General features: G+C 41.0%; 1 protein-coding gene across 4 annotated transcripts in view; it reads left to right on the top strand.

Moving 5' to 3' along the window:
* Positions 1–13,271, top strand: part of LOC310995971 (protein furry homolog) — a 50,363-nt gene extending 37,092 nt beyond the window's left edge. For all 4 annotated transcript variants that reach the window (XM_083985199.1, XM_083985197.1, XM_083985196.1 and 1 more), the window contains exons 41-61: positions 226–347; positions 461–648; positions 1,137–1,231; positions 1,370–1,950; positions 2,121–2,218; positions 2,305–2,475; positions 2,618–2,758; positions 3,281–3,460; positions 4,218–4,382; positions 4,762–4,836; positions 4,930–5,100; positions 6,500–6,700; positions 7,340–7,483; positions 8,334–8,497; positions 8,580–8,787; positions 9,830–9,979; positions 10,097–10,195; positions 10,299–10,382; positions 11,399–11,509; positions 11,616–11,821; positions 11,921–13,271. In XM_083985199.1, coding sequence (XP_083841325.1) covers positions 226–347; positions 461–648; positions 1,137–1,231; positions 1,370–1,950; positions 2,121–2,218; positions 2,305–2,475; positions 2,618–2,758; positions 3,281–3,460; positions 4,218–4,382; positions 4,762–4,836; positions 4,930–5,100; positions 6,500–6,700; positions 7,340–7,483; positions 8,334–8,497; positions 8,580–8,787; positions 9,830–9,979; positions 10,097–10,195; positions 10,299–10,382; positions 11,399–11,509; positions 11,616–11,821; positions 11,921–12,179 — 3,613 coding nt within the window. In that variant the 3' untranslated portion in view covers positions 12,180–13,271. The remainder of the gene's footprint in view (positions 1–225; positions 348–460; positions 649–1,136; positions 1,232–1,369; positions 1,951–2,120; positions 2,219–2,304; positions 2,476–2,617; positions 2,759–3,280; positions 3,461–4,217; positions 4,383–4,761; positions 4,837–4,929; positions 5,101–6,499; positions 6,701–7,339; positions 7,484–8,333; positions 8,498–8,579; positions 8,788–9,829; positions 9,980–10,096; positions 10,196–10,298; positions 10,383–11,398; positions 11,510–11,615; positions 11,822–11,920) is intronic.
* The last annotated feature ends 341 nt before the right edge of the window (positions 13,272–13,612 follow it).

The raw sequence follows: 13,612 nt of genomic DNA, 5'->3' as shown, positions 1-13,612 counted from the left end.
CTTGTGTGCTTCCTCATATTTCCTGATGTAGGTTACCACCTAGTGGTGCTGTATATGTAGTGCAACAAATTCTTAGTAGTAGATTTAATATTAAGATTTAGACATGGCTGACCTTTGCCATGATTAAATATACACATTAGAAATTCCAGGTGTATTTGTCATCTTGCAAAATTGCATAATGACAAACACACAATATAATGCTTGTTGTATTACTAACTTTCACAGAGCACATGGACCACTGTGGTGCCACGAGGACATTTCACCAAAGAACCAAATTTCTAAAAGCACCGGGCAGCTGACAAACTTTCTCCGACATGTGGTGTCTGTGTTCAAAGAGTCCAAGTCAGGTAACAGTCCAGAGTATTCCTATCAATAAATATTAATGAACTACGCAGTTCTTTTTCTGCCACTCAATAATTGTAATTTTCATTGATAATCTCCTCTCCTCTGTCCTTGTTAGATTTCCACTTGGAGCAGCAGCTCAGTGACGTGGCGCTGCAGACGGCCTTGTGCAGTTCATCACGCCACTACGCCGGCCGTTCCTTCCAGGTGTTCCGAGCTCTCCGTCAGCCCGTCTCCGCCCACGCTGTGTCCGACCTGCTCTCCAGGCTGGTTGAAGTTGTTGGTGAACACGGAGAGGAGGTGCAGGTCAGTGTTGTGTGTGTGCACAGGATGTGTGTGAGCAAGGAGATATGAGAGCACAACACAAGTGTTCGTGGAGGATTGCTGTAGGACTTTCCTCTAATTTGCATCTTTTTCACCGTGGAAATCCCATCAGCAATTCACAGTAGGAGCAGAAAAATAACAGTATATACTAGATTGATTTACTGTTTCTTTTTAAGGCTCTGACAGGCATCGCAGTGTGTTTTTATGTTTCTTTTGTGCACGTATGCACACGTCTAAGAAAAATTTCCACTGCTATGTGCAGGGGACAATAAAGGTTTTCTGATTCTTTCTGATTCTAAGCATTTACCAAACAAACAACCAACAAATCTTTCAATTTCCTCTTCTTTTTAATTCATTCTCAACATTACTCACAGCTACATTTTGAGGGTATTTTTTCCAGCTGTTATTTGTAGTTCAATCTAAAGAACAAAAGAAAATAATCCAAACTGCAGCCGTGTCTTCTCTCTCAGGGCTATGTGATGGAGGTCTTACTCACACTGGAATCTGTGGTGGATAACCTGGCTGAATGTCTGAAGAACAATGACCTCATGGCTATATTGACAAGGTTTGTGTCTCCTTTGTGTGTATTTTTGTTTGAAGAAGGTATTATAGTATTAAAAGTATAACATAGGTAAATTAAAACGTTAAATAGGTATTTAAACGTTTCTCTTTAATTTACTTGTTTTATTTTTTATTATTCCAGAGCTTCATCTCCAGATTTCATGACCAGTCTCAAGCTGCTGTCCAACAGGAAGAGCACAGGTCAGCTCAATCTCAGAAGGGAGGAGAGGATCAGACATCAGAGGAGCTCCTCCGTTCCCAAGAAGTTTGGGGAGGCGGACAGGTGGTCTGATCCACCCCGCAGTGCTACACTGGACCGTATCCAAGCCTGTGAACAGCAGGTTCTGTTAGCCAAGACACGCAGCCTGTCCTCATCCAAAGACAACATCACGGACCCAACAAACATCAACCACCCCAGCAACCTGTTGGCCACAATCTTTTGGGTGGCGGTGTCACTGATGGAGTCAGATTTTGAGTTTGAGTATCAAATGTCTTTGAGACTGTTGAACAAGCTGCTGGGCAACATGTCGCTGGACAAACAGGAGAACAGGGAGAAGCTGGAGAAACTGCAGAGCCAGCTGAAATGGAGCAGCTTCACTGGGCTCCAGCAGCAGCTGCTTAAAGGCTTCACCTCCATCTCCACCACTGACCTCACACTTCAGCTCTTCTGCCAACTCACACCAGTGTCACGAGTGCCTGTAGTGGACACATCGCAAGCCATAGGTACACTGAAGGGATATAGTTTTGAATACTAATAATATAAATGTTGATATTCGTGGATGTACATGTCTTATTTTGTGCCAAAAAAACAGCTCTGTTTTCTCCAAAAGATTTTTCTCAAAATCGTATTTTCATGTAAAAGTGTGAATGAATTTGTTGATGTCTTTCATTAGGGTTCCCTTTGAATGTCCTCTGCCTGCTGCCACATCTTGTGCAGACCTTTGATGGCCCCACGCAGTTCTGTCAAGATGTTGCTGAGAGAATCGCCCAGGTTTGATTCTGTTAATGTTTCAATTATCACTTGATCTTAAAAGTAATTGAATGTCAATTGAAGGCTATTTCACTATTTGCGTGCAGGTATGCCTTGAGGAGAAGAACGCCAAGCTCTCCAACCTTGCCCATGTCATGACTCTGTATAAAACACACTCATACACGCGAGACTGCTTCTCTTGGGTCAATGTGGTGTGTCGATATCTTCATGAAGCCTTCTCAGATATCACCCTCAGCCTGGTCACCTACATGGCCGAGGTTTGTGCAGCTATCAGCTCAGCTGATCGTGTTTTTCTTTTTGTCATAGTGAAGGGGTTGTGCAATTTATTAATAGATAAATTAAAAACAACTTCCAAGAAGGTGCCAAAATAACCATGGGCATTTAATTCTACTTTAACAGCTGTTGGAGAAAGGCCTCCCCAGTATGCAGCAGACCCTTTTACAAATCATCTACAGCCTCCTGAGTCACATGGATCTGAGTGGAATTCAAGCCAAACCCTTCAACATGGAGGTGCTCAAGACAATTGAGAAATTTGTCCAGGTGGGTTGAAATAAAACATTAACACCTAAACATCTGTCCTGCTGTTTCGATTTTTTGGGATCTTTCTGTGGTAACATTCGCAGATCATGAAGTGCTCATGGAAAGTGAAAACATTTGTGTTAGATGATGTTGGATCTGATGTGATCAGTGGAAATCTTTAGGCAACATGGTCTGTGTACGAGTCTTGTGTTCCTGCTTCTGTTGTAAGTGTTCATGGGAAGAAAAAAGTGGGGGAAAAAAAGCTGTCATGTGTCTGCGCAGTAAATTTGTAGACACGCCCTTAACTATAAACAGTCTGCCTCTGCTGCAGGCGAGGCCTCTGCTTAGTCTCATACTGATTCTTTTTTCCTTCAGCTTCCTACTGTAAGAACACTGCCAGAACACCTCTGACTCTAAAAATAGAAACACATTAAAACACACCACAAAACATGTGGTTGTTTCTTTCTAAACACGAGGTTGTCTTGGTTCTTTTTCTCCATGTATGGGTGAACTTGTGTGTGTATATGTCTGTCCTGTGTACAGACTGTCCATTGGAGAGAAGCACTAAATATCCTGAAGCTGGTGGTTTCTCGATCGGCCAGTTTGGTGCAGCCTTCAGCCCCGCAAAGTGACCTCTTCTACGAGGACATCAGCCGAGTCTGGGACCGTTCCTCCAAGGCCTTGCCGGGGAAAACTCTGGATTTCCACTTTGACATATCTGAGGTTAGAGACTCTTCTATGTGACTTTCTTTTTACTCTGTGTGAAAGCTCTTAGTCTGAAAGTCTCTGCAGCATGAGCTGTTTGCCCTTGTATTTTTTCCTGTATTTTCCAGGGTGTGGTGGTTGTTGAGGCTGTGTGGAATCTTTGAAAGCTTTCTGGAAAGGAAACATTTCTTCCCCTTCCTTAATGCTGATATTTCTTCTTAACCAAACCTCTTGAGATTAGCATGAAAGCGTGAAAGGTAAACACAATTAGCCATGCAGTGCAGAGCTTGAAAGTGATGTCAAAGATACAGAGAGAGCTGTGCATGTGTGGGAACTGAACAGGGAACTGTTTGTGTTGTTCATGAATTGCAGGAAATGATGTCAGCTCTTTGCTGCCGTCCTTTGTATGTGACTCTGCGAGTTCCATTCGACAGCCAGCCAGCGTGTGTTTTTAATCTCGGGACACTGGACAAGCCACTGATACATCTTAAAATATCCTGATATTTTTAGGCTGAGGGATGAAGCAGAGGAAACTGGGGTTTATTTTTCCTCAACTACTTCATGCATCCACAGAGCCAAGTGGCATAAAAATTGTGAACACTGATAAAGTGTCACTTTAGGTTGATTTTGGAACGGTTAATGTCTAGAAGGAACAGGAGCTACTATGGAGCCCGTGGCAGGAACTGGCTGAGCAGAGAGGGACATTGTCATCCACACACTTTGACTCGAGGTTTCTCTCTGCATGTGTCTTTTTTATTCATGTCCATGCTGTTAGACACCGGTGATTGGCCGGCGTTACGATGACCTCCAGCGTTCTCCAGGCCAAGATGTGAAGAGCAGGACCACAGCAGTGACCCGCAGCACCTCCTCTACCTCCTCTGGATCCACGTCCAACAACGTCCTGGTGCCGGTCAGCTGGAAGAGGCCTCAGTCTTCCCAGGTGAGCACTTCTTTCCATTCCTTTCTGTTTTGCTCATGCAATCAGGTTTGAAAGTATGAAACCGTTTTAATTTAATAATGAGGATATTAAATGTCAAACGGAAGATGCCTATATAACACATCATTATCCAATTTACCACTGGAATAGAAATGTGATCTCTATCTGGATAAGGAGAAACACATGTGCCAGGTGTAAATGCATGGCGGCCAGCCAGTCAGACTGTATTCTGAGACCTGTGGTTATTACTCAGATAACATTAACAAAAACAGATCACTTGTTAATAAAAGCAAATGTAAATGGAGCATAAAACTGTGAGAAGTAGTAGAACTGGATTGTGACATTCAGATTTTGTTCAATTTTTTTCCATTTTTCCATTCAGAAAAGAACACGTGAAAAGCTGGTGAATGTTTTATCCTTGTGTGGACAAGAAGTGGGGCTCACGAAAAATCCTTCCGTAAGATGCAACACATTTCATCAGGGCTCTTTTGGTATAATGCTCTAAAAAATCAAATAAAGCCCTTTTCATTCTGTTTGTTTCTTTCTACAGGTGATCTTCTCCAGTTGTGGAGAGCTGGACCTCATGGAGCACCAGCCCAGCCTGGTGTCCTCCGATGATGGGACCCGGGAACCAGACAACATGGACGACACCACCTCAGAGCAGCAGTTCAGAGTGTTTAGAGACTTTGACTTCCTGGATGTGGAGCTTGAAGATGGAGAGGTGAGTCTCAGGACCTCTTGAGTTTTGAAGCTCTAGTCTAGTTATTATTTTCCTCCTTCTCCTTTCATCTTGGACAAATACATGGTCAAACTTGTAAAGCAACAGCAGAAAGAAAAACAGTGTCATCTGACATTATCAGATCCTCTAAAGAAGTGTATTGGGTTCAGGTCTGCCTGCTCTGTGTAATTGGGTTTCTTTTTTCTGTTTTTTTCTGCCCTTGCTATCTAGGAGCTCCAGGTAAGTTTAGTCATGTTACATTTTTACTTGCTGTGTTTTTTTAATGAGCGTTTGTTTCTGCAGATCATTTAGTGAACTGCTACAGTGGTGGAGTGAAGAGTAGTTAATGTGTGTGCATGCCATACAATTTACAAAACAGATTCCACAGTGTTGATGCACTGTATGAAACTCAAAGTATTGGAAACAATGTGTTTTGCGGATTTCTCATAAACATCACTCAGGACTAACAGTCTCATAGGCATGGTGATTTTCTTTATCACACATATACTGTATTGATTTAAACAGAGTTTAATCATTTCACCTGGTTATGAAGCGAAAATAGATATTGATTGTAATATTTCCCCCCTGTGACATACGATCACTGTATATGCTCAAGTATAGTACCCACAAAATGAATAGCTGGATGGATTTTCACTTATAATAATAATAATAATAATCATGATTTCCAACATTGCACATTATGATTATAGTCTGTGTGCAGTTTTTATAAAAAAAAAAATACAAACTCAGCACCTGTGTCATGGCCGATTGTAAAGGGAATTACAAGTCTCCAAACTTGTTGAAATCAGTTCAGTCAAATTACACAGAGACCAAAATATGATATACACTTTGCTTTTCACATTGTTGTTGTTTTCTCTAGGTGTTTAACTTTAACATCACTCATGTTGTGTTGTTCTGTTTCACTTTAAAAAGAAGCTCATAGGCTAAAGTCAAGGTGCTTGCTTTTCATCAGCAGTAGGTGTTGAGTCACCCTTGGCTGGTCTGTTGATGTGTGGAGTTTGTTGACTGGCATCTCTAGAGTCACGTCAACTTCAAAAGTCACACTGCAAGACGCAGTCAGACTCATGGGTTTGTGGGTTCTCAAACCCATACTTTCCTACCAGTTTCAGCCGCATTGTGGCTATTTTGGTCGTAGCTTTAGTAAAGTCTCTGAATATACACTGAAGAGCTTATAACACTATGTCACACGCCAGTAGTCCTTCCATTCTTAGCTTTGAGGGAAAACTACCAGCGACTGCTCCCTTCCTGAACCTGCACTGCATGGTTGTGTGGATGTGTGTAAGCAGTATGTGTGTGAGTGTGTGTGCATGTGTTTGTGTTAGAGTGGAGGTTGTGCTTTATTCTGTGGAATTGTATAACTTAAGGCCATTCTCTGTTGCAGGGAGAGACTATGGACAACTTCAACTGGGGTGTGCGAAGACGCTCGATGGATAGTCTGGACCGAAGTGACCTTCAGCCCCTGGAGGAGAGTCAGCTGTCCAGCAGCATGCCCAGCCTCAGCAAGATCACTCATGAGGACTCAGATGAGTCCTCGGAGGAAGATTCCCTCACTGCCAGCCAGATTCTCTCTCACTCGCAGCTCGTAAGTTCACTTTTGTTTGTATTCCAACAACTTCAAGTCATAAACCTCGCTGCCAAACCTCAGTAGCATTGGAAAAACGTCCTATCGAGTCTAATCTACCAAAGACATTTAAAGGACAGATTCTTGGACCCTTCATGAGCTTTGCTCTTACATAAATCCCAGGTTATTGTCACCTTGCACACAATATATTGCGTATCTAACTGGCAAATTGTCAGGTAATTGTTGGCACACACTCATGCTCCTGAGGGGAAATGGCGTTTCCATTTAATGACCCCATTGTTTTCCTCAATGTCCACCACCCCCAGCCAAATTGTTGTTGTTGTTTGTTCAACTCAGCATTTTGAACTGTAGGGTTCGATTAAAATAAAAACCTGGCTTTACACATTTGAACCAACTTTGTCCTGGTTGCATCATCGTTCTGTTATTCAGTGACCCCTGCTCCTTGTACAGTATTAGCTGAAGTTTGTGGGAACACTGGTGGCAGATGGAAACGCAGCTGTCATCTCACTCCTCTGTTGTCTGTGGTTTGGCAGCTGCTCTGCCACTGTCAGTGCTTTCAGGCAGTGCAGGAGTTCACTGTTTCTTTTACTTAGCTCTTTTACTGATTCCAACTAATTTTTCTCTTTTGTCACTTTTCAGACCGTCAACCTCTCTTCGACGGCAGAGATCAGTAACATGGAGTCCCCCTCTGCTTTCTTTGATTCAACTTCAGCTGATTCAACCCCTCTGAACACCAAAAATCCTAGTTTCGAGGTCCAGGTGCCAGAGGACTCGAAGCAGCGGGTGAATAAGGGCTTCAGAGTGTCTGAGATTCTGGGAAATACTAATGCCTATCGCAGCTCCATACTAGAGTTCTTTACTAACTTTGCCAAATAGGGGCTGTTCCTTTGCATCTCTTCTCATAAAATGTCTTGGATGTTAAATGTGCTTTGGGTTTTATATTTATGTTAAAAATAATTTTGTGGCGCTGTTACTTTTCTACATTTCCTCTCTTCAGAATAGAGCATGTGTCTGTGTTTTTTATTTATTTATCAGTAGTTGCATGTTAAAGGAGAATGACCTAAAACCTGCAAACAGGAAATACATTATGCTTTGGGCCAGGGGCTAGTTTGTGCCTTGCTTTACTGTTTCCAGACATTGTCCTGGGATGTTAGTTGGGTTGTAGCCATAGAAAACAAAAACCCTCTCTCTTTCTGCGTCTGTCTGTTAAAGGCAATGTGTATACCTATTGATTCTATGTGGGTGGCTCTACGCAACAACTAAAAACTCTTGGCATGTGGGAGGACAAAAAAGGTTTACACATTGCCTGTCCCAAAACCTGAGTGTGCAGAGCCACAATGCTGGCTGAATGAAATTACTTTAATCAAATCAAATGAATTGGCACAATTTATGCACACTAAATTTGCCAAATTAAAGAAAGCACTACAAGGAGTGTCCGTAGGGTCCCATGGCAAGGTTAGTGTATCCATTTTACCCTCAATGTTATGTCTTTAATGATTAAGTGTAACACAGGGAACATGTTTTAGTTAATAATACCGTAACCTTTACAGCATGCTGCCTCAGTACTTGTTCATGACGTCAGTCATTTTTTTGGCAAACATCAAAGAAGGTTTCCCCCCTGCTTTTCTTTTAGCCCGAGGTGTCACAGGAAGATGAAGACACCAATGTCCACGAGGATGACATCTCTCTGTCCATCAGTGAACTGGCCCCTGAATTTCACTGTGGAGACAGTTTGTCAATGGACATGGTTCACAGCGATTACAAAGGAGAACTGGACCTTGACAGCTGCTTACCCAGGTACAATACACAACTTTACTCAGTTGTTTTAAAAATTACACAAAGGTGACAATGTTGATAATTTGGCTTTATGTCCACTCAGTCTCGCCGAAGAGGAGAGGGATGACATGCTGGAGTCACGTTCCTCCCCACCACCGTCGCCCTTCTTCTCCGCCATTCTAGCTGCTTTCCAGCCAGCAGTGTGCGATGATGCGGAGGAGGCCTGGCGAAGTCACATCAACCAGCTTGTGTCCGACACAGATGGATCCTGTGCAGTCTACACGTTTCATGTGTTTTCCTCACTATTTCAGGTACTACGGCATAATAGTCTACTTGCCAGCCCATAGGGCCCCATTGTGAACCCGGAAATGTTGAGTACCCCAAAGTTTTATGTTAGAAATATATAGTATGGGTCCCCAGTATTCAGAAACTGCCGGATGCTAACTTATATATATTGGGCAATTAGCACAATTGACATAATTAGCATAAATTAGCATATTTTGCCTATATGGGCAATATTTCAACAAAATTGACTTGGCTGATCTGGGCAATATTGGAGTGGTTTTAGGGGTTATTGATGATGCTGAATCCATTTCTGACATTTTCAAAATTCAAAATGGCTGTCTAAACCGGAAGTGACCAGATTGAAATCCATAAAAATCGGCCCACTGGTGGTTGAAATCTGGTCACTTCTGGTTTAGACAGCCATTTTGAATTTTGAAAATGTCAGAAATGGATTCAGCATCATCAATAACCCCTAAAACCACTCCAATATTGCCCAGATCAGCCAAGTCAATTTTGTTGAAATATTGCCCATATAGGCAAAATATGCTAATGTATGCTAATTATGTCAATTGTGCTAATTGCCCAATATATATAAGTTAGCATCCGGCAGTTTCTGAATACTGGGGACCCATACTATTTCTAACATAAAACTTTGGGGTACTCAACATTTCCGGGTACTCATTGTTGGCAAGTAGACTATAACCTTGGAGTCAGCCTATCCCTAAATTACATTAACAGTGTGGCTGGTCAGACTGAATAATTACACTGAAAGGGTAACAGGATTAGATATCTGGCTGATTAACCTTTAGAGAAAGAGGCTTGCTTCCACATGAGGTCAGATAAATTACAAATAGAGGGCACTCTGCAGAGGCTTTGAGCTTGAAAATCTTCTGAGATTCATTAACCAGATGTTGTTCACTTCACTGACCAAAGCTGACGGGGGAGAATTTAAATCAACAGAAATAATGACAGCATATTATGTACTTTAAATGATGTATGAATGATTAAGGGCTTTAGCATCATCACTCCCAGTCTGTTTTATGTTTTTTTGTGTGTTTTGCTTTGCAGAGTATCCAGACCAAATTTTGTTCCCTGACCTGTGATGCTGTGAGTTACCTCGGTGACGGACTGAGGGGATTAGGATCAAAGTTTTTGAGGTCTTCTCAAATGTTGACATCATGCTCAGAGTGCCCAACGCTTTTTATCGACGCAAACACAGTGAGTAGCATGACATTTTCAACTTTTTAATACTTTCTTGAAAGACACAATAGTGGTAGCTAAAGAAATTCTACATTCTACAACATTTTTCTTTTTTTTCTTTTTCTTTTTTTACAGATTATGTGTTATGGGCTTCTGGAAAAAATGAAGTTCAGCGTGTTGGAACTTCAAGAGTATCTTGATACTTACAACAACAAAAAGGAGGCAGCTCTCACTGTAAGAGGATCTATTGTAATATTATGCTTTCCAGTCTGAGTGTCACCTATATGTTGTCACTGAGTTGTTTACATTGCAATTGTGTTGCCCCTATTACCCACAGTGGTTGAGCAACTGCAAGGCCACTTTTCCAAGGAATACTGGGGTTGCTGTGATAACATGTCAACCAGTGGAGCATGAGGAAAAGGTAAAAGTTCTTTGGTTTTTTTTTTTAGGAATTTGAGTATTAATTCTGACATATCCATTGAAAAATATTGTTAAAATTGAGTAGTGTGAACAACCAAAAAATAGTTCTTGATTGTGTTGGAATGATTATTTAGAAAAATCAATGAAAATACTAAGGATGCTATTTCAACTGACCTTTCATACTGTACTTTCTGCATTACGATTACTGTGTGATACTGTAGATCTGTGAGTGTTTCTAATTTTCTCACACTATACAAATGTCAAGTTCCTAACAACCCTGAGTTGCTGCGCATCACATTGATTATCTCATGTCCAGTGTGCATTGTGGTCATTTTCAGCTCTGCTGGGCATGAGAGCAAGTTCTCTTAAGTTGCATTCTAGCAATAAACAATACACTCACTGAGGAAAGGAAAAAGCAAAATGTTGTTGCTGTTTCACTGTTAAACCTTGGTGCTTCATATGTAAGAAATTTCCACTAAAGTGAGTGCATTTGTGCTAATTAACAGACAAACTGTTAATGTGCTTGGCTTGTTTCACTTGCCCCTTTGATTAACTCATGGCGACTACTGGTCCTCCTTTACGTTCAGATTTACACATACATCAATCCTTACGTTTCCTCCTCTGTGCATGCTAATAAAAGTACCTTATACTCTTCTTCACTGACTCTTAAACTGACATTATGAGGAATTGCATGTCCTTCTTTTGATTCTCTCTTTTCCTCACTTATTTTCTATCCTGTAACATGCTTGCTTTGTAGCAAATGGAATCTCTGGCTGTAAGTTGGATACAGCTTGTTTCTCTTTGTAATTGTAAATTGTCTATTCTATTTTTGAAAGCAAAAATCATCCAGCATACAATTATCTTATTCTCAGCACTTCTGAAGTATTCTTTATAACTCAGCAGGTTGAATTTAGAGGTAGTTCTACAGTAGTTAGTAGTAGTGTTTATTTCCCACTTACTGCAGAACACTGAAAATGTAAAGGCTTTTGCCAACAATGAATTTTCTTTTTCTTCCAGCAACTGGAGCTTTGTCAAAGACTCTACAAACTCCACTTTCAGCTGTTGCTGCTTTTTCAGTCCTACTGTAAGCTGATTGAACAGGTCCATGCAATAAGCTCTATTCCCGAGGTAGGTACATCATGCACATGTTTACCTTCTCTTTTTGGAACTATGACACCCACCATCTAATCCATGTCCCTGTTTAATAACCTGAATCTAATATTTCAACCTTTAGCTGACAAATATGTCTAGAGAGCTAAATGAGTTGAAAACCAACCTGAGGGTAGCAGCAGCCTCGGTGACAAATGATGAGATTGCCGGCCGTGAGAGTTCCTGCTCTGAGCCCACCTTCAGCTCCTCTGAGGCTGCTGTGCAGGCAATCCTGGACTGTCTGAAGAGCAATGAGTTTCCAGCAGCCATCCGCTACATTCGTGAATGCAGGTGAGAAAAACAAAATGCTTATTTTCCTGTTAATGGGAAGTTTTTATATCAATAAATAGCTACAGTCAAACAAATAACCTGTATTCTTCTCCACTGCAGAACAATGTGGCCCAACGACATCTTTGGCAGCTACTCTGAGGATGAGATCCAGACCTTACTGAATATCTACTTCAGACATCAAACATTGGGTCAAACAGGAACTTTTGCTCTGGTGGGCTCAAAGCAGGACCTGACAGAAATCTCCGTCAAGCTAATGGAACTTAATGGAGAGATCCGGGACATGATCAGACGAGCCCAGGGCTACCGAGCCATTACAGCTTTTCTTCCAGACTCTAGAGTTTCGGGCTCAACTCTTTGATGGCAATATGGCAGCGTTTGACACTCATTCCTGCACAGTAACATGTGCTACCCCTACACTCTGGTCCTGTCTGGGGTTTCGGCTATCATCTCAGAAATTACCAAGCACTCAGCTCTCTCCTGGGAATAACCAAACACCTCCTTGCTCAGAGTACATCAGAATGTCATGAAGTCACAAGTGACTAAGCCGTTCTAAAGAAAGTTAGGCTTTTATTGCACTAATAATAGAAATGTTCACAAAGCGACCACTTGCTACTGAGGTCAACAACTTTCACATTTAACAAATGACATACCAAAGCTAAGTGATTCTCTTTCAGTTATGTTGTTTTAATTGTCAAGGGAAAATGTGCAATCCTTCATGGAAGTGGAAGACCTTTACTGTATCCTGAAAGAATGTATTTGAATATCACAGCATTAGAAAACATGAACATTGTTAGCAAAGAAAAAGGGAGGCCTCATTACTTGTTCAAGTGGTGGGTCTTTTGTGTGCGTGTTTGTGTGTGTTGTGTGTAGGTGCTTGAGTGTGTGAATTTAAACCTGACGACCATCCTAGATGGGATTATGGATACTGATTTATATAAGTCACATAAACTACTTTCACATGCTGCAAATCTACTGTAATGTCTCCCAAACCTGCATTCTTGTGTGTGGGTAATCTGTTACTTAAAACATCTTACTGTACCTTTTTAACTGTGCAGCTTTTAGCAGTTAGGTAAATTATTTATGTTATTTGCAAGAGAAAGACATCCTTTATCAGACTAGATTTATATTTTATCTGTTAAACCTGCCAAGCTTGCAAATTCTATGTTCTATAAAGTGTAATAGGAATGTTTATGAACAAATACAGAAAACTATTTTAACTGAATAATTGTACATAGTGCAATGGGGCTTTGCTCAAACTCATAAGATTGTATTTTTATGAACTTACAATTTGAGTTGCATGTAGAGTAAAAGAGATAGTTACATATTTTTAAAGCTTCCACAGAAATTGACGGTGTAGCCTCTTGCCTTGTAAATACTACTGCCTTTGCAATGTACTGTACTTTGGTGTTCTGTACACTTATGTAACAATTAAAAATAAAACTTTATAAAATAAAACATTTCTTAACTGTGGTTTCATGGGGTGATTTGTGAATTATTATTAATATTGTTATTATTATGATTATGATGATGATTATGATTATTGTAGACTTCCTTTTATTGTGTAAAATGTAATGACGGTCTCGGCAGAACTCTTATTTTGAAGTCGCGTCGACTTCCGTTGAGCGGCGCGCGAGGTTTGTTTTCCTAGCAGGAGTGAAATAGCTAGCGGACTGACTGTTCTTCAACACTTCTGTTTCATTTTAAGTAATAGTTTGTGGTCAGTTGTCAACATCTTGTCCGAGTTTCATCGCGACATGAAAGTCGAGACTCGTCGTCATGGTAAGTTAGTGG

Source organism: Trachurus trachurus, assembly GCF_905171665.1.
Source record: "Trachurus trachurus genome assembly, chromosome: 13".
NCBI lineage: Eukaryota > Metazoa > Chordata > Actinopteri > Carangiformes > Carangidae > Trachurus > Trachurus trachurus.
The sequence above is the reverse complement of the archived record's forward strand: the minus strand, read 5'-3'. Positions and strand labels throughout refer to the sequence as shown.